The 22,885-nt window shown below is 35.0% G+C and overlaps 1 protein-coding gene across 5 annotated transcripts in view; it reads left to right on the top strand.

Annotated features, from left to right (window-relative positions):
- Positions 1 to 21,697, top strand: part of TMEM161B (transmembrane protein 161B) — a 35,325-nt gene extending 13,628 nt beyond the window's left edge. For 4 of the 5 annotated variants that reach the window (XM_032674965.1, XM_032674964.1, XM_032674963.1 and 1 more), the window contains 9 exons: positions 3,430 to 3,527; positions 5,449 to 5,605; positions 10,286 to 10,437; positions 10,951 to 11,011; positions 12,669 to 12,809; positions 16,159 to 16,272; positions 17,421 to 17,595; positions 19,651 to 19,747; positions 20,580 to 21,697. In XM_032674965.1, the coding sequence (XP_032530856.1) occupies positions 3,430 to 3,527; positions 5,449 to 5,605; positions 10,286 to 10,437; positions 10,951 to 11,011; positions 12,669 to 12,809; positions 16,159 to 16,272; positions 17,421 to 17,595; positions 19,651 to 19,747; positions 20,580 to 20,857 (1,273 nt within the window). In that variant the 3' untranslated portion in view covers positions 20,858 to 21,697. The remainder of the gene's footprint in view (positions 1 to 3,429; positions 3,528 to 5,448; positions 5,606 to 10,285; positions 10,438 to 10,950; positions 11,012 to 12,668; positions 12,810 to 16,158; positions 16,273 to 17,420; positions 17,596 to 19,650; positions 19,748 to 20,579) is intronic. The other variant, XM_032674967.1, reaches the window with a different exon arrangement.
- The last annotated feature ends 1,188 nt before the right edge of the window (positions 21,698 to 22,885 follow it).

Raw genomic sequence — 22,885 nt, 5'->3', positions numbered from 1 at the left:
TCTATCCCAGTATGAACTCTCTTACAAATAAATCTTAAAACTTGAGTTAATTTACACATTTCTCATATAATCTGTTAATTGTAATGTGATTTTTTTCCCTGTTTCCTAGCTCTTAAGATGCATGGTTGGGAACATTATTTGCTTCTGTGATTCACAGAATCACAGAATCATTTAGGTTGGTAAAGACCTCTGAACTCACCTAGTACAACCTTTGACTGATCACCACGTTGTAAACTAGACCATGGTACCAAGTGTCACATCCAGTCATTTCTTGAACACCTCCAGGGATGGTTAGTCCACTACCTCCCTGGGCAGTCCTTTCCAGTTCTGTGAATAAATTCCTCCTGATGTTCATCCTGAACCTCCCCTGGCTGAGCTTGAGAGTACATCCTCTTGACCAGTCACTGGTTACCTGGGAGAAGAGACCAACTCCCACCTGGCTGGTGACCTAGCAATAAGGTCACCCCTGAGCCTGCTTTTCTCCAGGGTAAACAATCTCAGTTCCCTCAACCTCTCCTCATCAGACATAACCCCCACATCCTTCCCCAGCTCTGTTGCCTGTCTCTGGATTCACTCCAGTATCTCAATGTCTTTCCTGAATCGAAGGACCCAGAACTGGACACAGTACTCAAGGTGTGGCCTCACTGGTGCTGAATACAGCAAGACAATGACTGTCCTGGTCCTGCTGGCCACACTATTGCTGATTCAGGCCAGGATACCCTTGGCCTTAGTCAACCTGGGCACACGTTGACTCATGTTCATCTCTTCTGTCAAGCAGCCCTCCGGGATCTTTTTCCAATGGGCCACTTTCCAGCCACTCTTCCCCCAGCCCGTAGCATTGGGTTGTTGTGACCCAAGTGCAGGACTCAGCACCTGGCCTTGTTGAACCTCATACCTTTGGTACCAGCTCATTGATCCAGCCTGTCTAGATCCCTCTGCATAACCTTCCTGCCCTCCAGTGGATGAACACTTCCACCCAACTTGGTGTCATCTTCAAATTGACTGAGGGGGTACTTGATCCCTTTGTCCAGATCATTGATAAGGATATTGAACAGGACTGACCCCAACACTGATCCCTGGGGGACACCACTAGTGACCAGCTGCCAACTGGCTGCAGCACGATTCACCACCACTCTCTGGGTTAAGTTGTTCCTTGTAAAATTAAAGCTATATAATAGTAATTTTTTTGCAATATTCTTTAAAATTCAGAAACTCATTTTTTCTAACAATTTTCTGTGTCAAATTAAGGCAAAATAATTGTGAATAGCATTACAATTTGTAGCAATCCATTTAACCAGTGATATTTATTTATGTGTAAAATAACTTTGTTATGTAATTATAACTTTATGTTCACTCATAGGAGCCTTAAACAGAAAAACACAATCACACTGTGAAGTAATAATTGTACTTTGCTCTTATTGCCTTTCCTCAGCCTTGCCAGTCTTTTTCCCATAGTTGTGGTAGGTGCTTGTTCGAGGGTGAATGTTAATCACCAGGGATATAAAACTTCAAAGAAACCAAAGCGATAATGTGGAGGCTTAAATGATATTTGCTTTACTTTTTTTTAACAGCTGAATAATATGGTTATTTTTTAGTGAATAATACCTCTGTGTCCTTTAAAGAAGTGACTGTTCTTGAGGGAGAACCATAGTTAAGTAGGAAATGTTCCTGTTGATCAGTTTGGATGTACTGATTTAGGTTGCATAGAATGGAATGCACATCTTGTGAATCATCTCAACAAGGAGATGTGAAACAGATGGTGTAGGAGAAATAAGGATGCATCTATTTGATACTCCCCATGTCTTTTCAAGATAAAGAATCTGCTTTGTCCAGCCCATAGTCTTGAAAAATATAATATCTGCTCCTTAAATACTTTGCCCATCTGAACTAATTAAAAGAGAAATGATGAAAGGAGACACAAGGAACTTGCTTGAAAATTAGCCTTAGAAACAGCTGTAGTGTGAACTTCTAGTCCATTTTATTCAGTGCATATTATATGTCAGTATATTCTGCTGTAGGTTATAATAGCACCTGAATATTAGGCAAATTTTCTACTTCAGAATAAATTGTGTTTATATTAAATTCCTAGGCTAATGAAAAGGTCCATAGCTGCTATCAGTTACTTTGAATTAAAGCTTCCAATGATCCCAGGTGTGTTCTGTCTGTGTCTCTTGGATTGTGGGTCCCTTGGGATAATTACAGTGTAGGAACACCAAATTTTGTTGAACTGAAATAGCTTCAGTCATCAAAATGCTGATTCTCACTCAAGATGATGGTACTCCTGGGTGCATGGAGTAGGAAAATAATCAGGAGTGCAGCTGTGGGCAGGGAACTGAGTTTTTTGAGTAATGCCTTAGATTCCTATCCACAGTTTGTCTGTTAAAATTGTTTGGATGATAATAAGAATTAATATAACTTGAAAAATTCTATTATTCTGTTAATGCTTTCAGCATATATTGTCATTTCACATATGAGCTGAGATTGATTCAATTTCTTTTTAATGCTTATATATAACCCAATAATTTTCTATGTCTTTCTATGGAAAATCTGACTCTCCTTTTCTAATTTCAGAGGTGGTATTCTAGAATGTGGCAGAGTTTGCTGTTTCCTTCTAGCCAATTAAAGGTTTTAAGTTGGGGTTTGATATTTTAATCTAACAAAACATTTTCTGATCTACTTAAATGATTTTTTTTTAATAGTGTTGAGATAAATTTTACCTTAGTAATAGTAATCTGTCAGACCAATTTCATCAAACTTTGTTAATTTTCTTTTAAGAATACTGGGTTTTTTCAATTTGAAGTCTACCAGTATGACTTATTTTCAGGGTAGTGAAGATCGTGATGTTGGCAGAGTTTCAGAGCTCCAGATGAAAAGCACTCTGTGTTTTAAATACACATCTTTTTAGATTAGAAAGCTGTCTTGAAGTTGTCTTTGCCTGATGGCTGGTAGGATGGATCTTTCAAGGACCTAGGTTAATCCAGATCGTGTGATGTACTTGCTAAGCACCCTGTTGTGATAAGAGGGACTGATGCTTTTTTTGTGATTTTTTTTTTTGTTTGTTTTTTTTGACTGTGGGAACACCCTGTAGCTCTCTGAACAGCGAAAATCAATGGGCTGAAGTAAATATTGGCCATTGGATCTTGACCCAATACTTGCTCAGGATGCAGCATATAGAAGCCATTTAAACCCATACCACAGCAGTATGTTGAAATCTGTCAAGATAAAGCTAGGAACCATCGACATACCTGGCTGCTTCTCAAGATTTCAACTTGAAATATTACTTTAAGCCAGATATATAAAAATATTTGCATTTGGGGAAAAAAAAAGTGATCTGCATTTTTCTTAAATTTGAAATGTCATTATATATTGAAAAAGTTTATTGTGTCATACTCTTGTTTGTATTATCTACTTATTTCTTTATTTTAACAGAAAATATAATGGTCATATTGAAAACAAGCCCTTAACCATTCCAAAAGATATTGATCTTCATCTGGAAACAAAATCGGTGACAGAAAGGGACACTATTGGTAAGAATAACTCTATTCAAACAGTAATATTTCAGATATATACTTATTGTTTCTATGAAATGTTTATTTGCAATTAATGGTGAAATATCTCTTTTATAGACAATTAATGAATAGGAGTAAAACTGATCATAAATGAGAAAGCAAATATTCAGACTAAGTCTCCTTTCATGTTCCATGGGTAGCATTTTAATAGAAGTGTTGTGGAAAAGGATGAATATAACAGTCTTAAGCTCTGCCAGGGGGTGTTTCGGTCGGATATTAGGAAGAAATTTTTTACGGAGAGAGTAATCAGACATTGGAATGGGCTGCCCAGGGAGGTGGTGGATTCACCATCTCTGGAGGTTTTTAAGATGAGAGTGGATGTGGCACTGAGTGCCATGGTCTAGTAACCACAGTGGTAGGGGATCAAGGGTTGGACTTGATCTTAGAGGTCTTTTCCAACCTGGTTGATTCTGTGATTCTATGATAAAGCACAACTGTTATATCAGACTTCCATAGCAATGTGAGACAACACCAAAAGAATCACTTCATAGTCCATTCAAAGTAGCGTTTATAGCTTTATACAAGAAAATAACAATTGACAGATGTCAAAACATATAGTTTCTGCTTATCTAAAATAAGAAATGTGCTGTAGCATTGAAACCTAGACCTTTCAACCACACACTGGAAACATTAAGGTAAAATGTTTAAAAACGCAAAGTGACACAAGTACAGAAATACGCAACATTAAGTGTTTTCGAACTTGCTGTTTTTTAAATGGTGATTTTCGATTCCTTAATCATAATCAGTCATTCTGTTACAGAAAATTCATGTATGGATATGTATGTAAGTGTGATACATATTTTCTTCCTATCTACATTTTTACATGAGTGTGTTCTCTGGATAAATATAGAAAGAATGGAAGCATAGTCCTCTGCAGGAGACTTCTCAAATTGTAGGAGACAGTGTTTCTTTAACACCACAGAATTTTTCGAAGCTACTATGTAAATAAAAAAAGCATTCCCAAGTTTCAATCAGTGCTATTTCCTTGAAATTGTAGCATTTAATTGTCTACCTGAGTGATACAAGATAGGGTTTAACTGTCTTTGAGAAGTTATATATACAGGTTTTTCTGGTGAATCTAACCAGATTGTTATTTCAAAATAAGTACAGGACTTGGAAATACCCAACTTTGGCCAATTTCATGTGCTTGCCAACAGTTAGCTTGTAGTCAAGTCAAATGTTCAGTAATGTTTTCTGACTTTCAAATTGTGAAGGTGTAGGGAAGGTGTTTGTGTGGGACAGACCACACTTTGCTGTCAAAAATCGTTCTTTGTGGTTTCCAGCACCTCTGGGAGCTCTCTGTTCATATCATCCAACCTGTATGTAACACAATATGATCCCCAGAATTTTTACAGTGAAATTTACCCAATGACTATTGCTGTACAGGATGTTTTAACAAAATCTGGAAGAATAAGCCATCAGTATCTTAGATGTTGGGATTTTTTAAATAAAAAGAAGTGATCATATGTAGTATATTACATGATTGCCAATGAGCTTTAACAGAAAGCCAGAAAAAACTCTGAACTGGAATTGCAGCTAGACTCAGCTGAAGAACTGACCTGTTTTCTGTCTGTAGTGTGAAATCTACATTACGTATGCCTTTTCAATTTAGGATGTTAATGTATAAAACTGAGGTGATAAAATAGTAAAATCTTGTAGCCTTTTAAATGTGAGTAGTAATCAAGTATTGAATGACAGAAGTGAAGAGTGAAGTTTACATTGTTGAGTAAGAATATGTGGCTTTTTCACTGCTGTTACACTTCACTTGCTTGATCTGGGTGTACCTAGACTTCACTTAACTGAAAACTTTTTTTAGTTGCTACTCCATTGTATGTATGTTAAAGCATACCTTTAGCATTCACAAATTTTTATTTTTCAGCACTGCATTATTTTCCGGAGTATCAGTGGTTGGTGGATTTCACTGTTGCAGCTACAGTTGTGTATGTGGTGACAGAAGCCTATTACAGCATTGTGAAGCCCTCACAGGAAATGAATATCAGCGTAGTGTGGTGTCTGCTTGTCTTGGCTTTTGCAGTGTATCCTTTGCTGTTTTCTTGAATCACTCTACTTGTTCCAAATAGTTTACATAATTGTGTAATTCATATAAATTTCTGTGTTGCTAATGGGCAGGATACGCAAATATTTAGCATTTGGGAATCATGTAAGCTAGTACCATTGTTTGATAATGTGTATGCTGCACATGCTCTTTGTAAATGCTGGTATCAATAGCTTGTTAACATTAATACCAAATCATTTATGAGAAAAATATATGTGTGCAAATACTAGTGCTCATCTGTAGTATCTAGTGGTTCTAAATTAATTTGGTTTTGCTCAGTTTGACGATCACAAATAGACTTCTGTACAGAAAATACAGCTTTTGAAGAAGTTTGGAAATTTATTCCACACTTTTTGTTTTCAGTATGTTTAATACTTCTTGAACAAAAAAGCCCTACTTGCTTCATTTTTCAAATCTCAGGAATAACCAATTTAAATAACACTACAATTAATTGCAATTCTAGGTGAAACAGAGTTGTGAATTATATATTGTAGGAAAATCCACTGCAATAGCCTTTTCTTACCATGGTTTTGAATACAGTCCTATCACTGCTTTCACTTGTTCATCAGTTCAGGGCAAAACCTTAAAAAAGATTTAAGCTGCCTGTCAGTGCAAGTTTTCTGTCTCAGTAGGGTGAATGAGCAAGTGGCTGTTAGAGTCTGTATGGTTTCTGGGCTGATGGGATGAAGTAGTGTGATCCTGTACAGTGTGGCAGTGCAGAAGGCTGCAGTACCAGGAAGCACAGTCTAAATTTTATATTAGCATTAACGTCTCCATAAATGTGTCAACATAACTTATTCCAGGCATTACAGCTTTCAGAGTGAAGGAGAGTGATGCAAAGAGTGATATACAGAGGCATTGGTAACAATCCCTGTGGTCATTGGAACCTAGTCAGATGAGATTTCAGAAGAAAAGTGGTTCGTTCACGTATTGTGACATCAGACCTCTGGGATGCTGAGAATACATAAAACTTACTCAACTAATTATCAATTTGGTATGTCAAGACCAGAATGATTCTATGATAATTGACATACTAGAGAAATTTGGTTGCCTCCATATTTTCGATTGACATCAGTCAGTGTGATATGTTAAAAATTAAATACAGAACAGTTCTGTGTTTTGTTGACAAGTGTTTCTTCTGTTTTGTGGGTGTATGGTAAGAGGTGATAGGTTATAATAAGGATTCGGCTGACTGAATGATCAAAAAGTTTAGAGAATTTGGAAATGATAATTAGACATTTTTCAGCTGTGTCTTTCAGAAATGGATGTTTTGATTCAGTGCAGTAACCCACTATTAGCAACTTTTAATGTTCATAGTGTAGATAATCAGAAAAGTCCAAGAAGCTAATTTAGTCTACACATCTGTGTATTAGCAGAAATTTAGTCTAAAAGCAGTAGTACTTGTGTTCCTGGTAATGTGGATAAATAGTTCCAGGATAGGGATCTCTCTTACTTGTAGTGGAATAGAAAAATAAATCTTTAAATGGCTAGATAGTTTCAGGAAGACTAAAAGGTGTTTCTTGGAGACACCATTTAGAAGACCTGCTGTACCAGCTGCTCAATGTTTAATATTTTTGAAAGGCTGCGGTATATTGTGTTGGACCATCAGGGGTTTTTTTCATCACTCACTGTTTCATCACACACTCTGTTTCCAGTGCCTGAAATGGACTAACAGAAGCACTAGCAAAACAAAGATGTTGAGTTTTTAAGACAGGTTATTGTCATAACCTTCTGATTGTGAATTTTGCCTTAAAAATTACTTTTGCAGTGTTACTGAGAACTCCTTTTGGTGTAGACTATAATGTTTCAATTACAAATTTTTTTATTACTCTTCAGTTACAGTTTATTGCAGATAGTAACTCTTCACAGATTGATTTCTCTTATTCTGAAATTTGAAAAGCTGAGTGCTGTCAGAACAAATATTCAAACTGAGTTATTGATCACAATTTTCAGTGTAGCAGTTGCAGCCAAATTACTAGCAAAAGACTGCCTTTGTAAAATAACAAAATGCTTACCAGATGATATAGTCACCTCAAAAACAGGGACATAGACCAGGCAGAGGTGTTTAATGCGTTCTTTGCCTCTGTCATCAACACCGATGAATGACTAAGGATGTTCCAGTGCCTGGGCTAAAGGACCATAGCTGTGAGGATGATAAACTCCCAGCTGACTCTAAACCTGTACTGGATTTGCAGGGCTCCATCTTAACGCCCAGTTCTCTTAAACATCTTCCTAAACAACTTGGACACAGGATGCAAAGTAAGTTTGCAGATGATACAAAATTAGGAGTTGTTGGCTCCCTGTAAGGCAGGGAGTCCTTTCAGAAAGACCTTGACAAATTCGTTGGTTGGGTAGACATGAGCTGTATGAAGTTTGACAAGAACAAGTGCTCTTCTCTCTGGTGACCAGTGACAGGACCCAAGGAAATGGCATGAAGATGAGTCAGGGGAGGTTTAGGTTAGTTACCCAGGGGGTGGTTGGGCACTGGAACAGGCTCCCCAGGGAAGTGTGTCTGTCAGAGTTCAAGAAGTGTTTGGACAAGGCTCTCAGGCACATGGTGTGTGATTCTTGGCGTGTCCCGTGCAGGGCCAGGAGTTGGACTTTTAATGATCCTTGTGGGTCTCAGTCAACTCAGAATATTGTGTGATTCTGTGAATTGACAGATTTCATGTGTTTTAGTAGGAACAGAAGATGGATCTTTTTCTCTTCAACCATGTGGACTGTATAATTCAAAAATTACATAATTACAGCATTTTAAAAAATAAAATTATTTTTGTAAAGGGATGTACCATAAATTCTACAGGAATATCACCTCTTGTGACCAAAACAAAATAAATGAAAGTGGGGGATGAGGAATCTATTAACTTAGTACTGAATACTCCCAGATTATTCCTTTAGTAGGTACTGAATAGTAGATCAGGCAGTGAAAGAAAGTGATGAAGCAAGCCATAATGCTTCAATTTTCTCCAACCCTAAAATAGGAGCAGTGGTGATTATTCAACTAACAGAGGGTTTCAATCACGTGTAGTTTGCATAATCATTGATCTATTTATTGAGTTCTGAATCTGCACTATAATTGGAGTTTATTGTCAGTATTCTTTCTTTTTTCCTGTATCTTTTGAATTTTCTGCATCTTTCAGGCACAATCCATAGTTGAAAACATGACGTATCTAGGGGGTTATAAATCTGATTATAGGTTAGGACTGTAGATCACAAACTGTTATTAAGTCCTTTGTATAACTTCAAGGTGTTTTCAATTTCTGATTGATGTCCCTAGCTGTAAAAAGACATTTGGTTTAAGGATGTATTATTAGAGAAATAAAGCTTTCCAGACCACAGTCTGTATGACCTATTATGTACCTCTTTTTGGGATGAAGTAACTCTTTCTTTAGATATATAAATTCTTTCTGTAAAGTATGAAGGGATCTTAAGTTGATTACTACGAGCTTAGAATTGTTGGATGCTGTGCTTAGGCCACTCTTCTGTGTGCATTTGAAAACCTCTCTGCATACACATGAAATGCAGCAATGCCTATATAAAATATGTGCTGCCTGATGAAGTGTGGCATTGCATAATCGTGTTTTCTTGGGAGGTTAACTGATGACTGGTCAAATGTTTTACTGAATAGATACCCTAAAACTTGTTTTCATATAATCTACATCTTAAAATTCTTTGGTATTAAAAAAATGCAAATATGAATGTTATTGCATTGTGGGGAAAAAAAAGGTGTACAGTTTACGTTTAAAATCTAGTTTTTCCTTGGTCTCTTTGCCTTTTCAAGCCATGTAGTGTCTGGAATGATCTGCGCTGGATATTGCCTGTCATTTGAAAATAAAATAAATTATGATGGGCTGCAGTTAACAGTAATCAGAGTTGACAGCATATCATGAAAAATTTGTCGTAATCTGTTTAAATTTAGAGCTAATTATATTTAGAAATGTGTAAAAGAGGAGAATACTCAAAAAATATTTTTAAAACATCCTGATAAGAGAGGCAGTGATGTCTTAAATAATTGTCTTTGTGGCACTGGGGTTAGATAAAAGAACTTGATATATCATACCAGACCGTATAGGGTTTTTAAGGCTGATTTTGTGTTTCCAAGGTGAGCATGAGATAGATTTTTGTTTTCTAGATAGTACTGAATGTGCTGTTGTCTTACTGTCTTTGATAGCTAAAAATCTCAAACATGCACAGATCAGGTGCTTAGGGACATGGTTTAATGATGAACTTGGGGTGTTAGGTTGATGGTTGGACTCAATGATCTAAGAGGTGTTTTCCAATCAAAATAATTCTAGAATTCTGTGTGAAAGGAGAGAAATACAAGTTCCATCTTTTCATGTGTTTTATGTTTTCTTACTCTAAGTAAGCCTAGATCAAAACTGTACCAGCGTAGTGTATTCCTGGCTACCAATTATGTGATTAATAGGCTTTATTGCATTCTCTAATTTAACCTGAAATTGGCTGAACACATATTACTTTAAAAAAAAAAATAAAGCACATTGTAGAACAGCCCTAGTGTAGATGACCAAAATGCAACTTTATAATTCTTAGTTATTTTAGTTGTTACAAGTTATTATAGTTATTACAAGTTGTTATTATATACAAATGGATATTTAGTTCTTTTATAAACTTAATTTTCCTTGACCTTTTTCTTGTGTAGCAAGGTACTGTTTTCATTGACTACCCATTATTTCAAAGTTGAGGATGGAGGTGAAAGATCAGTCTGTGTCACTTTTGGTTTTTTCTTCTTTGTGAAAGCGATGGCAATTCTCATTGTGACAGAAAACTACCTAGAGTTTGGACTGGAATCAGGTAACTTCTTTCTTTAGTGTTTGAAGCAGCTCTAGTGATTGCATGATCTGAAAAAAATTATTTCTAGCGTTTTTGCGAATATATGTGTTAAAATGAGTGGTATGTGTCATATACTTCTAAGAAATTTTGTTTTGGAATGCAGATTCTAAAGAATATCCCAAATGGTTTCCTTGTTTTCTTTTAAATAGTGTAATCTTTGCCTAGTTATTTGTTTTGTTAATTATATTTGCCTTCCAGTTTTAGATTTAACCCTTTTTGATTTTCATAGCAAAGTGAAACTCCTTTACTGGAACAGACCAAAAAAAAAGTTATATTTTTTCATCTTCCTGAAATGTACAAGTATTAGAGATGTTAATAATCAAGTTTTATGGTATATGGCTAACTAGTACATGAAAAGCTATGCTAGACATGTGAAAAATTGTTTGAAAGATCTGTTACCTAGTATTTTATTTACAAAAAGGCATTCTGCATTTGTACTGTAATAAAATAAATATAATATATGTGTCTCTGCAGGTTTCTCAAATTTCTCTGAAAGTGCTATGCAGTTTCTTGAAAAACAAGGTTTGGAATCCCAGTAAGTTTCTGGAAATACATTTGTCTGTTTTATATATGCATTTACAACTGAATCACTTGGATTTTCTTAGCAAGCATTTGACTTGCATGTTTTGTTCTTGTACATGGTTATAATATCTACAATAATGGGAAGAGGTGGGTTAATGAAAAGAATCTGTCAGTACTCACAAGTAACTGAAGTTGCATTAGTGTTTTCTTTTTAATACAGAGGTAGTTTCTGACATTGTGATTGTAGCTTGTAAGATTCAAAACTGTAAACGATTTTTCATGATCTTTCCCTTCAGCTTTGCAAGGATTGTTTAAAATAGGTGATAGGTGTTTTTTGTAATTCCTATGGCATGCAAGAGGGTGAGTGTGCAAAAGCTACAGATGGAGTTTGAAGAAATTGGTATTAGGAATAAATTTTGGTGCTCAGTCCTGTTTTTGGGTTGTAATAGCATGCTCCTATCATGCAAAAACATCTACTTGCTACAGGACATCCAAGTTTTGTATAGACTGTTGGAGGAACATGCCATAGCTTGTGATGTTACATAAATATACAACTACTGTCTCAGACAGCCTTATATATTGCAAAATGGATTTCTGTCACAGTTCTTTCCTTATACATGTGCTCTAAAATTTATGGGGCATTTCATCACTGGGAGCACACCTTTGAATTTCTTGCTTGTTAGGTCTCAAGTATCATGCAGAAGCCATGGGATATCTTTATTTTTGAGGAACAGAAGTTTCCTCAACCTAGATTAGCGTCATTTATGAATAAACTCATGGGAAATCTGTGATGGAATCCCATGTGTTTCTTAACATTTCTTTACTCTGCTTTCCTAAGCTATTTCCTTTTAAGTGTTTGTTTAAACTTTTGCAGTGCTTTGGCTGTTTGTAGTAGCAATTGAGTGAATGGTGATTCTTGGTAGTTTAGATGACATAGATTAAGAAAGAATTTGAAACATATGATTTGGTTTTGTTCCTCTTGAATCTATTAGTTACATGTCACTTGGTTTTTTTTGTTGTTCGGGGGGTTTTTGTTTTGTTTGTGGTTTTTTTTTTCTTTGTGTGATCCAGTGTTTGTTAATTCTGTAATTAATTCTGTAATTTGGTTAATCCTGGAAATTTTTTCTGTAATTTTTTTATATACTATACTAATCACCTGGAAGAGACATGTAAATGGCCACATGTATGTTTTGGATAAATCTGTGAAAAGCTGCAGGAATAACAATTTGATAGAGCTTTTTAATGGATAATGGTAGAATGAAGTATCCATTTTGTCTTTGACCAATTAAGCTGATGTCTGTTCTTCTCTTAAAAACGTAGTCCTTAAAATCATTCTATTAGCTATTTCTGTTATATGATTTGTTGTTAATTACAATATAAAATTACTCTTTCTTTTCTGCTAACAAATTAACATCTTATGGGCAGTAGCTTAGGTTTTCTCTTTTACTAGGACATAAATAGGTGACTTGGTTGAGTATGACATTATTTTTTTTAAATTTTAGCTTCTGATTGGTTTGTAATAATGCTGGTATTCCAGAGTAAGACTATAGAATACTACTGGCTTTTTTTTATTGAATGTTAGATACTGTTGAGTTGAAAGTAGTCTCTGATACCCCCATCCCCCCAACTTCTTCCCCAAGAAAATGCTTATTTCCTTTCTTTTCTTTTAGGGGTCCTGTGTCTAAACTAACCTTCAAATTGTTCCTGGCTGTTCTGTGTTCACTTATTGGTGCTTTTTTGACATTCCCTGGCTTGCGACTGGCTCAAATGCATCTGGATGCTCTGAATTTAGCAACAGAAAAAATAACACAGTAAGAGAAAATATATGCAAATAGGTATATGCTACTCAGTCTTAAATCTTTTGTGTCTGGAAATAAACAAAGCAAACTATTCCAACAAGAAGGTAGTGACTAAGACTTCTGTTGCTGCGTGCTTTTCATATCTTGAGCAGACTTGCCACCTACCTCTTTTTGCTCAACCTGTGCTCTGCCAGTCTGTTACAGTCTTTGCCTTGTAATTAGAACCCAATTAAAGGAGCCTTCCTGCTCCACCATGACTGTCTCTGTGTTCTGCTTTCATTCACTCATCATTTCCTTCTGGAAGTAAGATAACCTTCAGGAAGTAGAAGTGCAACCACAGACTTTTTTTTCCACCCCCACCTCCGGGTGGGCATTGTGCCTTTAATCAATCTAGTGTAGGCTACAGTGCAAAAATGACCCAGAATATTTAATAAGGGTCAGATATTAATATCAGTTTAAAGGAATATTTTTATTTTCAGTCATTCTTGAGTTTGGCAGTAAAGTGTTTTATCCAATTTCACTGTTTCTCTTGAGCATTCTCTGGTTGAGGGTAAAACTCCAGTCTTTCACAGATCTTGATGTTTTATACATGGTAATGACAGATTCTGCAACATTGGCCATTGTGGCTACTTAGTCTGGCCAATTTCCTAAGAGAACCATTATGTTTTCTGATACGAAAATTATTTTTGTTCAGACTGCATTTTTGTTCTTTTCCCTCAGAAATGCCCAGCTTAAAATTAATCTGTTTGATGTGGGTCCTGCGCTCTTGGTAAATTTATAAGCAAGTACACTGTGTTATTCTTGCAGTCTGTGTAGTTGTCCAGCTACAGCTGCTAGCTGTTGGCTTGTTATATGTGCTGTTAAATTTCTCTCTGTGTGTAGACTTGAGTGACTTGAATCACTTCCTAATCTGTTCTTTTCACCTAGGCAAAGTTCTTAATTTTTAGTTTTTATGATTCTCAATATTTGAAAATTTCTTGTGTCTTTTCTAAAGTATTCTTTAGTTTTCTAACATCTTTCTTGACCTGTGGACATTACATCCTAGGCAGAAATGTAAACTTTCTGAAACAAAAGTCCATTAATCAATAACTAAAAGCCAATTAATATTCACTAGAATGTGATTATGAAAAATAAAACTTCTCTGTTTAGAGGATATTGGAACTGATTGTTAAAGCTAACTTTGTGCAACAGGAAGCAAATTATTTTCAAAAGTATCAGTACTTTGACTATTCAACTGAAAAAATGTAAAAATTGTGATAAATGGATTAAAACTTGGTCAGATCAACATAGTTAGGTAATGAAATTATAAGCAAAGAATCATTGTCAAGTGATAGGTTCTAATAGGCCTGGAGACCATTACTTACCCTTGTGACATGTTTCTATTAATGAATACATCATTTATTGATAGTGACTAAAAGGGTGCTGTAAATGAGAATGACATGTCACTGATACAAAGCTCTCTAATTTGGTTGCAGGAAAACTGTTTATTTTTGCAGTCACATGCATAGCCTACTTAAAAAAGCAACCAACCAAACAAAAACAAAATGAAACCAACAAACCAACTAACCCCCGAAACAAACAAAAAAACTAAACAAGTTCCCAAAGCTGCCCAAAAAACCCACCAGCTACCAATGTCCCCCAAAACCCGAGCAAAAACCCCCAAAACTAAACAACCCAAAAAAAGCCCAACATGAAATCATATTTCTTTACCTAATGAAACACCTAATGTACAGGGAACATGGACCAAATAAAACCCAAAAACTTGAAGATTAATGATTAAGTTCCACTTTGCTAATACGTACAAAAATTATTACTGTAATTCTTTTATGTGTGTAGGAATTAAGTTTATTGTTTTGGGTAAACAGAATAAAAATCATCTGGTGTCCCTTTTGGTTTTGATAGCTGTTTGATTTTTTTTTCCCCTTTAGAAGCAGTATTCTTTCCTGCATATATTTGGAGTCTTCTTAACCAACTTGTATCATTTTTGTATACATTCCCTCCTCTACCAGGATCTGCTCAGGAGTCTTTCAGCCCTTCTGCCTATACTTGAAAAAAACAAACAACCAAAACAAACAAACAAACAAACAAACAAACAAAAACAAAAACAAAAAACAGAAAAACCAAAACCAAACAAAATAAAAAGACAAAAACAAAATAAAAAAAATCCAAAAAGGTGATTTTAAGCACCCTTCGTCACATTCCAGTCCATTAACTCAGTAGGATCTCTTCAATAAGTAGAAGTTCAGCTGAAAGGCTTCCACAGTTTAGTAAAATGCTTTGAACCATTGTTTGATGATGTTGTGTTCCCTAGCAACACTAAATAGCTATCAGGGCTTATTTCTTCATCTGAAATCAATGATTTAAATGTGTGTGATGACATCTGAAACTTGCAAACATTTTAATGGTTTCAGGAAGTTTGACAGTTTTCAGTCAGTGAGGTCTTGTGTTCTTTAGAACAACTTTTGATTACGTCATTTTTTTCTAGAGTGTAGAAGCACTGTGGTGGAGGTGGAAGTATAGACAACCTGATTCTTTTAGTGAGGAGGCATTGCATTAACAAAACCATCAGATCTCTTCAACTGTTCTAATTTCATTTAAGTAATGAAAAACAATTGAGGTATGGTGTTTATAAATAAAGAAGTGTATTAATTTCAGGGAAAACTCCAGAAAACTATATCCCTTCTTAAAATTCTGCTGGTTTGTACTCAAAGATCACAAAAGAGTACTACCTTTACTTCAACTGAGCAGGTTCCTTTTAAAAGGAAAAAAGGAAAAAACTGTGCTGGCTTTTTTTGGCTTTTTTTTTTCAGTCTGAGTATCTTTCATTGAATGTAAGTACCAAGTTTGATTTAGTCAGGATTCCTAAATAAAAATCTTTGTTAAACTGGGAAATCTGATCTCTGAGAGCTGTTTCTCCTGGTCTGTATAGATAATGGAAATTAATCTGAGTAGATTTTTAATAAAGCAAAAAATAGTAATATAGCAGCATATTCACCATAATTATCTGAGATGCTGAGTTTCTAAATTAAAACTGTAATAGCTAGTGCAGTTTGGTGTTAGTCCATCATATACAAATTTTCAACAACAGTCTTTTAGTATAGTGTGGCATAGTGTGTGGAACTCCTTTGGTTGGATTGTTTGCAATAAATATTCTAAGAGCACTTTTTAAAAGCCAGATCTGGTGTGATTTCATGATACATAATATTACTGTTTTGTCAAAATGTAATTCATGCCTATTTTCTTATTTATCTTTCTTTTTAATTTTAAAATTAAGATTTCTCCTTTTGAATCCATACACTCTGTTCAACAGTATGGTGATTATTTTTGTTTCATAACTTCCACTTTTTTTTTCTGCTTTCAGAACATTGCTACACATAAACTTCTTGGCACCTTTATTTATGGTTCTACTATGGGTAAAACCAATCACTAAGGACTACATTATGAACCCACCTTTGGGCAAAGAGAACATTCCTTTGTAAGATTCCCTTTAAAAATTTTTTCTGGGGTATTGATAACAAAATCGTGTCTAAGTAATGTTCTTTGAAAGTCATAGGAACATGAAAGACTCAAAATTTAATAGCACCTGCTGTAAAAGGTATTGTGGAAGGTGCTACTGAGTTCTGAAGAGCTTCTGTTATTTAAGAAGAATGAGGATTAGTTGAAAAATGTTGAATGTTAAGGTGGTGGTTCCCAAAAAGCTGCTGTCTTCTGGCATCTGCTTGGCAGTATTGGGATGATCTTTGTAGGGGTGGAATACCACCTCATTACTACCTTCTGGAACCTTGTATCTTGTATATTGATGTAGGAGAGAGGAGTGGTTTCACAGAAGACAGTCGAGATACGTTGGCACGAGAACTGAGATAGGCAGTTTGTCTTAAGATCTACATGTTGATGAAGTGCATATGGAATTGGTAGCTAAAATATTCAAAACATAAAAGGGAAAAGAATTTTCAAGAAGAGTGGTATCTGAAATTCAGATTGTATAATTAGCATGGGTGATTGTCATTGTCACAATTAGTCTAAATAGTTCAAAATTGTGGTATTCAAATAAACTTGAACAGATATGATTGGCTGACACATCTTGCTTTTTAGGGCTGAGATACACTTCTAAGGTGTTTCTGTGACCACTGATCTATTACAAAAAACACCACAAATGTACATATTTTGTGCATCTGTTTTGTTCCTTGGTTTATCTTAAAATGAGGCTGTACAGGCAACTGATGTACCCATTTACTATCTACTACTGTGTGTCTGAAAACCTGTATTATCTGAGTGAGCTTGGGTTTTAGCATCCTGCCTTTGTTACTCAGAATTTAAGCACTTAAGAACTGTTCTTATTACAGACAAATGCATACTAATTTGGATCTAATGCTATGATAGGGTTGCTTAGAAGTAGCAGGAGGGAGAAGCAGAAGTCAAAAGTGAATATTACTTGCAAGTGAACTTCATAACTGTAGATTGTGTGTTAACTATATTTTGACAATATGCCTCAAGATTTCTTTGCAGATGATACAAACAAAAAATTGTGGCCTTTAATAAGAGTAGGTGGCCCTTGGAAAACTGTAGGTGGCCCTTGGAAAACATCATCACCCTTTTTTTTTTTTTTTTTTTTTTTATCTACAGAATGTCAGAAGATACATTTGACACTGTCAGGTTGTGGATTATAATCCTGCTGTGTGCTTTACGGTTGGCTATGATGCGCCATCATTTGCAGGCCTACCTGAATTTAGCCCAGAAAAGTGTGGATCAGATGAAAAAGGAAGCTGGCAGAATAAGTATGGTTGATTTACAGAAAATGGTAAGTATGGTGGCACTGAAGTTATATATTTGGAGTACTCTGCTGTGCAAATGTTTTTTTTCCAGTTGGTTACATGTTCTTTGGCAGAAAAGCTGAAATCCAAATGAAACTTCCTAGACTATATGTCCTATAAAAATAGAACCATTACAGAGAAATTCTGCAAACCAAAATATGGAGAGATGTATCATCTGTATTATGCACATGGCTTCTCCCTGGTTATTTGGAAGTTGTTGTAAAAGGTCCCTTCAGATATGTGATGATGTGTAACTACAACATGGGAAAGAAAAGATTCAATTTAGATAGAAGGGTAATACTGTTACGAACTATTATTTTTAAGTTGAGGGAAAATTTATGATAAGGGGGTTATATTTTGGAATAAAATGAGACATGTTTAATTCTGTCAAACCACTCTTAAGTGCACTAGCCTAGTTAAAAAAATTGTCTATCTTATTGTGGACAAGGCAAGATTTCTTAGATTTTTTTTTTTTTTATTTAAAAGGAAGAGTTATAAAGTATATCACAAACAAATGAAGGAGTAGAATGGTGTTGCGTGTTGCCTGCAAAATAAACTTAAATTTCTAGCATTGCGTGATAGTGCTGCCTGTTGATCCTACTGAGTTGGGGTGTGTTGCAGGAGGAATATTAAAGTATGCAGTAAGACTCTCTCCTAGGATTGTCATTGTTACTTTTAGTTATACTAAGTATCTGAAGGTCCTAGGTGGGCTGTGCAGTAGTGATTTACAAATAAAATGGCTAGGAATTTGCTTCAGAAAAAAAATTAGGAAATACAAGTAACAGCAACTGATTAGGACAGAACTATGCCAATTGCTGTAAATGCACTATCTTATTTCTGGGAATTTTAATCCTATCCGTAAAACGGTAATGTCTTCTCTATGTGGCATTTCCAAAATCCATTTATCCAGTATCTTCATATCTTCTCTTTGAGGAGGCCACAGTCACTAGATCTAGTCTGGTTTAACTAATCATGTTTGCTTTACCTTTTTCTGGAAACTCTACCAGTAAATTATTTTCTGTCATTCTACAGTGATCATTACTTTTAATTTGCTATTTTTGTTGTCTTCCATCAATTTTCTGACAATAATTTTTGTCTCATGCTTTTTCTTCTGTCACTGTCATACTACTTTTTCTTCTCATGTTAGTGTTTTGATGCCTGCTCATTATGAAGCCTTTTGAGGTTTTAGAGGTGTTCCCAAAAATGTCATGTCTGCCTTCATCATTTTTACCACCCTACATTCTGTTCTTTTCTAAAACCCACTTATGTTTATTTCATTGCTTGCTTGCTGTTGATTTCATTACTTTTTTCAATCTTTATTTGGTCTAGTCTTTTAGGTCAATAGCGTATATAAAATATGCAATGTAACAATCTTGAGAAAAATGGAACAGATTGAGAGCAGAGGGAGGGATTTCCATGAACCATAGTGTATATCTAAAATATACATAAATATACATAAAATATACATTTAAATGCTGTTGATCAACCAGTAATGAAAAATCATCTTGTCATTGTTTTTAACATAATGGTATTTCACAGTTGAAAATTTAAAAAATATCTTGCTTTTGGAAAGAGGCTGCAATATTAATCAAACTTCCGTTTACTTTTTATGAGGCCTTGGACTGTGACTACTACTTCATTTTTGAAATGGGATTTAGTTTGTAAATCATTGGAAACTTTAAAAATTAAACATTTAGTTTTGTTTCTGGTGTATTGAAATAGGAATCTTTGATGGCATGCAATTTGCAGAAGCAAAATTGATTCTCTTTGTTTTAACAGAACTGATACTTTTAATTATTTCCTTTCAGCTCTTCCTCTCATATTTGTAAATGTCCTGAAACTAGAGTTCATTGTAGGGATTTCTTCTTAAGATTTTTTGAAGACAGTAGGTCACGTGACAAGAGGTGTTAGAAAACTCTTAGAACAGCTTTAATGTATAAGTACTGGGGTTTTTTAATAAATTCTTTTTAGTCAACATATTCATAAGGATTTGCTTTGCTCAGCTAGGACTCATGAATTTTATTCTCTTCTGTTTTTCCCAGGTGGCTCGGGTATTCTATTATCTTTGTGTAATTGCACTGCAGTATGTTGCACCATTGGTAATGCTCCTTCACACAACTCTGCTCTTGAAAACACTAGGTAGGCAAAACTCGATCAACAGAAATACGTTCAGTTTTACAACAGGCTTTTATATTTTCACCTTACTAAAGAGAGTGAGAATGTATGGGTAGAATTTGCAATACAGAAACACATTGTAGTTTCCTGTGTGGCTTTAAAGCAGTTTTCTTCATTGCTGCTTTTGATATCTTTCAATCATATACTAATTTGTTTAATTTGTTTCTGAGAAATTGCGTAATACAACCAAGCTGTTTACTTCTGTTGAAATATTTATCTTTCAAAACGTATTCTATAAGTGAGCTGTATAAAGCATTGTTGATTTAACTTCATGAACATATCTTAAAGGATTTTTTTCAGCTTTTTTATCTTTAGTAGGTTTTTTGAATGGGAATTATGAAATATGGGAGATCTGAAGTCACTCCAGTTTGATATTTTTTTTCCTTTTTTCTTGTGAGAGATAACTTTCACAACCTGCCGTGCAGTCATGGCATTCTTTTTTGCAAAAAGGCAATGGAATGAGATAGGCTTTATTAGGCTGTGATTCATTCTGTTCTGGAGTAGACATCTACATCTGGTGAGATGAATTGTACCCAGAACTGACAGGGGTCCCATGGCAGCCATATTGCATGTAGAGGTCAGGATGCGAAAAGGAAAGGTGAATCCTACCCCAGTAGCTTCTGGTATGATCAGGAAACCATGCAGATGAATACAGTTAGTATTTATTTACTAAGTTATAAAAAGTTAACATTTTTATGTGTGTGTTCAAAATATATCTGAAATGATCTGTGGAGTAGTAGATAGAAGTAGTAGAACTTAATTCTACAGAAATCTGTTACTTGTTTCTTTTTGACAGGTAATTATTCTTGGGGCATCTACTCAGAACTGAATTCTGACACTCCAGTGGAAAAGAGTCTGCTTCCCAGTTCTGTTTCTTCTGAGTTTCCACCTGCTGATGGGAAGATGAAAGTAACAGTAGTACAAATAACCATGGCTTTGGGAAGTCTAAAGAATATTTTCACTCCTCTCCTGTTCCGGGGACTCCTGTCTTTCCTCACCTGGTGGATTGCTGCTTGCCTTTTTTCTACAAGCCTTTTTGGGCTCTTCTATCACCAGTACCTGACTGTGGCATGAACAAGTCAACTGACAAAGCAAGTGTGAGGTCAATACAAACCCAGGTACCCAAGAGGAGATGAAGAGAAAGCTATATATGAAGAGAAAACATATCATAATTATTTTTAAGCACTTCCTCTGTGTTCTCAGGGTGAATAATCTTAAAATGTTTAAAATCACAACTGGGTTTGTTATTTTTGTTACCCAAATGGTAGGTAACTAATTGAATTATAGTATTGGGACTGACTGACATTATTGTGTGATAGATGGTGGTAAGCATGCTGAAAAAATGTGACCTCTGAGTATCTTGGTTTCCATAAACAGCAAGCCAGCCTCAAAAATTTGTGTTTTACACATCAAAGTCAGTGACTGAACTGCGTTCAAAGGGTACTGGTTATAGTGATGGTGGCTGCCTATCGTTTTAAGTCTTGAAACTGAGCCATACTATGAAAGGAGAAAGAGGGGATTTTAAAAAAATAATTCTGTTGGATAGCTATTGATCACTTTTCTCCATGGAAAATGAAATAATCCAACAGGACAGGAGAGTTACTGTATATTACAGTAAGGAAAGTTGTATAAAATTTAAATTTAACAGGAGTTATGTATGTACCTGACAGGTATTGCTGCCTACATATTTTGCAGGAGTGCTTGTGCAGTAAGAAGAGAGTTATAACAAATATATTATTTCAGTCCCTGCAGTCATTTTGGAGTAATGGCCATCTGTATTGGTGCTAATATTGATCCACAGATTCCATCTGGATCTTTTAAATTTCTTCTTTTGAGGTAGTAGATAAATTCCATTGAATGCACAAAATAATAGAAAATAATTAGTGACAACAATCAAACATTTCAAAACAAAACAGTTTAATCCTGCTGACTGAGAGTGTATGTATATGTGTAATGTGCATATAAATATATATTATATATTAAATATATAATATATATGAAGATATAAAATATGGAATCTTATTTTAAATTACTGAATGTATCTTACAGGGCCGTGGGAGAGGGATGTATGTGTATCTAGTAATTTCAAGATCCCTTTTGAAATGAAAATTAAATTTTTTTTTTGAAAGTTGAGTTGAAAGGGCTATTTGTTTTTGGTGCCTCTTCAGAGGTACTCAGCTATACTAAAGAACTTACACTGTCTTGGAAGAAAAGATTGCTTAAACTGTTAATCTTGAAATTTCTGCTCTGTCAGATCATCATCTTTTGCCACTTTAATCTGTCTTAACTTGTCCATATAATAAGAGTTAATAGATCTTGGCTCCAGAAATAGATTTTCTGTATAATAAAACAGCTATATAGGAAGGAGAAGAAAAGCATTAACTTTACAAGTTTTGCTTAAGTGGAGGAATAAATTCCAAGTATAAAACCATTGACAGTTTTTCAGATGTTTTGTGTAATTGCAAAACAGAATGGGGATTTATATGCAGTAGCTTTTTTAAACAGTTAATATTACACTTTGCAGAGGCCAGTGGGTTTTTTAACTAATACTAGCTGGTTTTATGTTACTGTTCTTTTTCTCTTGAATTTGTGTACAGCTTTTGCATATAATAATCATTTATAAATGGAAAAGCTTAACTAAATATTTAATATGTAGCAAACCTACCATATGGGAAAACAAACTCAATGAATGCAGAAAATCAAGAATTTAAGCTGGTGATAAACTGTCTTACTGTGTTGAATACCTTTTAAGTTATTTATTAGTTTATTAAATTGCATTTAGTGACACTGGGGGAATATTTGTGTACACCAGCCAATACCTACCGCATGCGTTGGGGATGTCTGAGAACACCTTGCATGATGCTACTGGTTTTAGTTCAGTGTAGTATTTCAATGTGACTGGTGCTGCAAGCTTTGTTGTTTTCACACCAGCTTTTCGTAACTAACGAGGACAAAGGCTTAACTGTGAATTGGCCTAAAGAATAATATTTGACTTTATAGATTCAGATCTTAAAACATTCTTAGGAAGTATCTTTCAGATGAACAATAGAATTACAAAATATGACAGGTCCAGCAATCCTGGACTTTCTTATTAGTTCAAGA

Source organism: Chiroxiphia lanceolata, chromosome Z, assembly GCF_009829145.1.
Source record: "Chiroxiphia lanceolata isolate bChiLan1 chromosome Z, bChiLan1.pri, whole genome shotgun sequence".
NCBI lineage: Eukaryota > Metazoa > Chordata > Aves > Passeriformes > Pipridae > Chiroxiphia > Chiroxiphia lanceolata.
The sequence above is the reverse complement of the archived record's forward strand: the minus strand, read 5'-3'. Positions and strand labels throughout refer to the sequence as shown.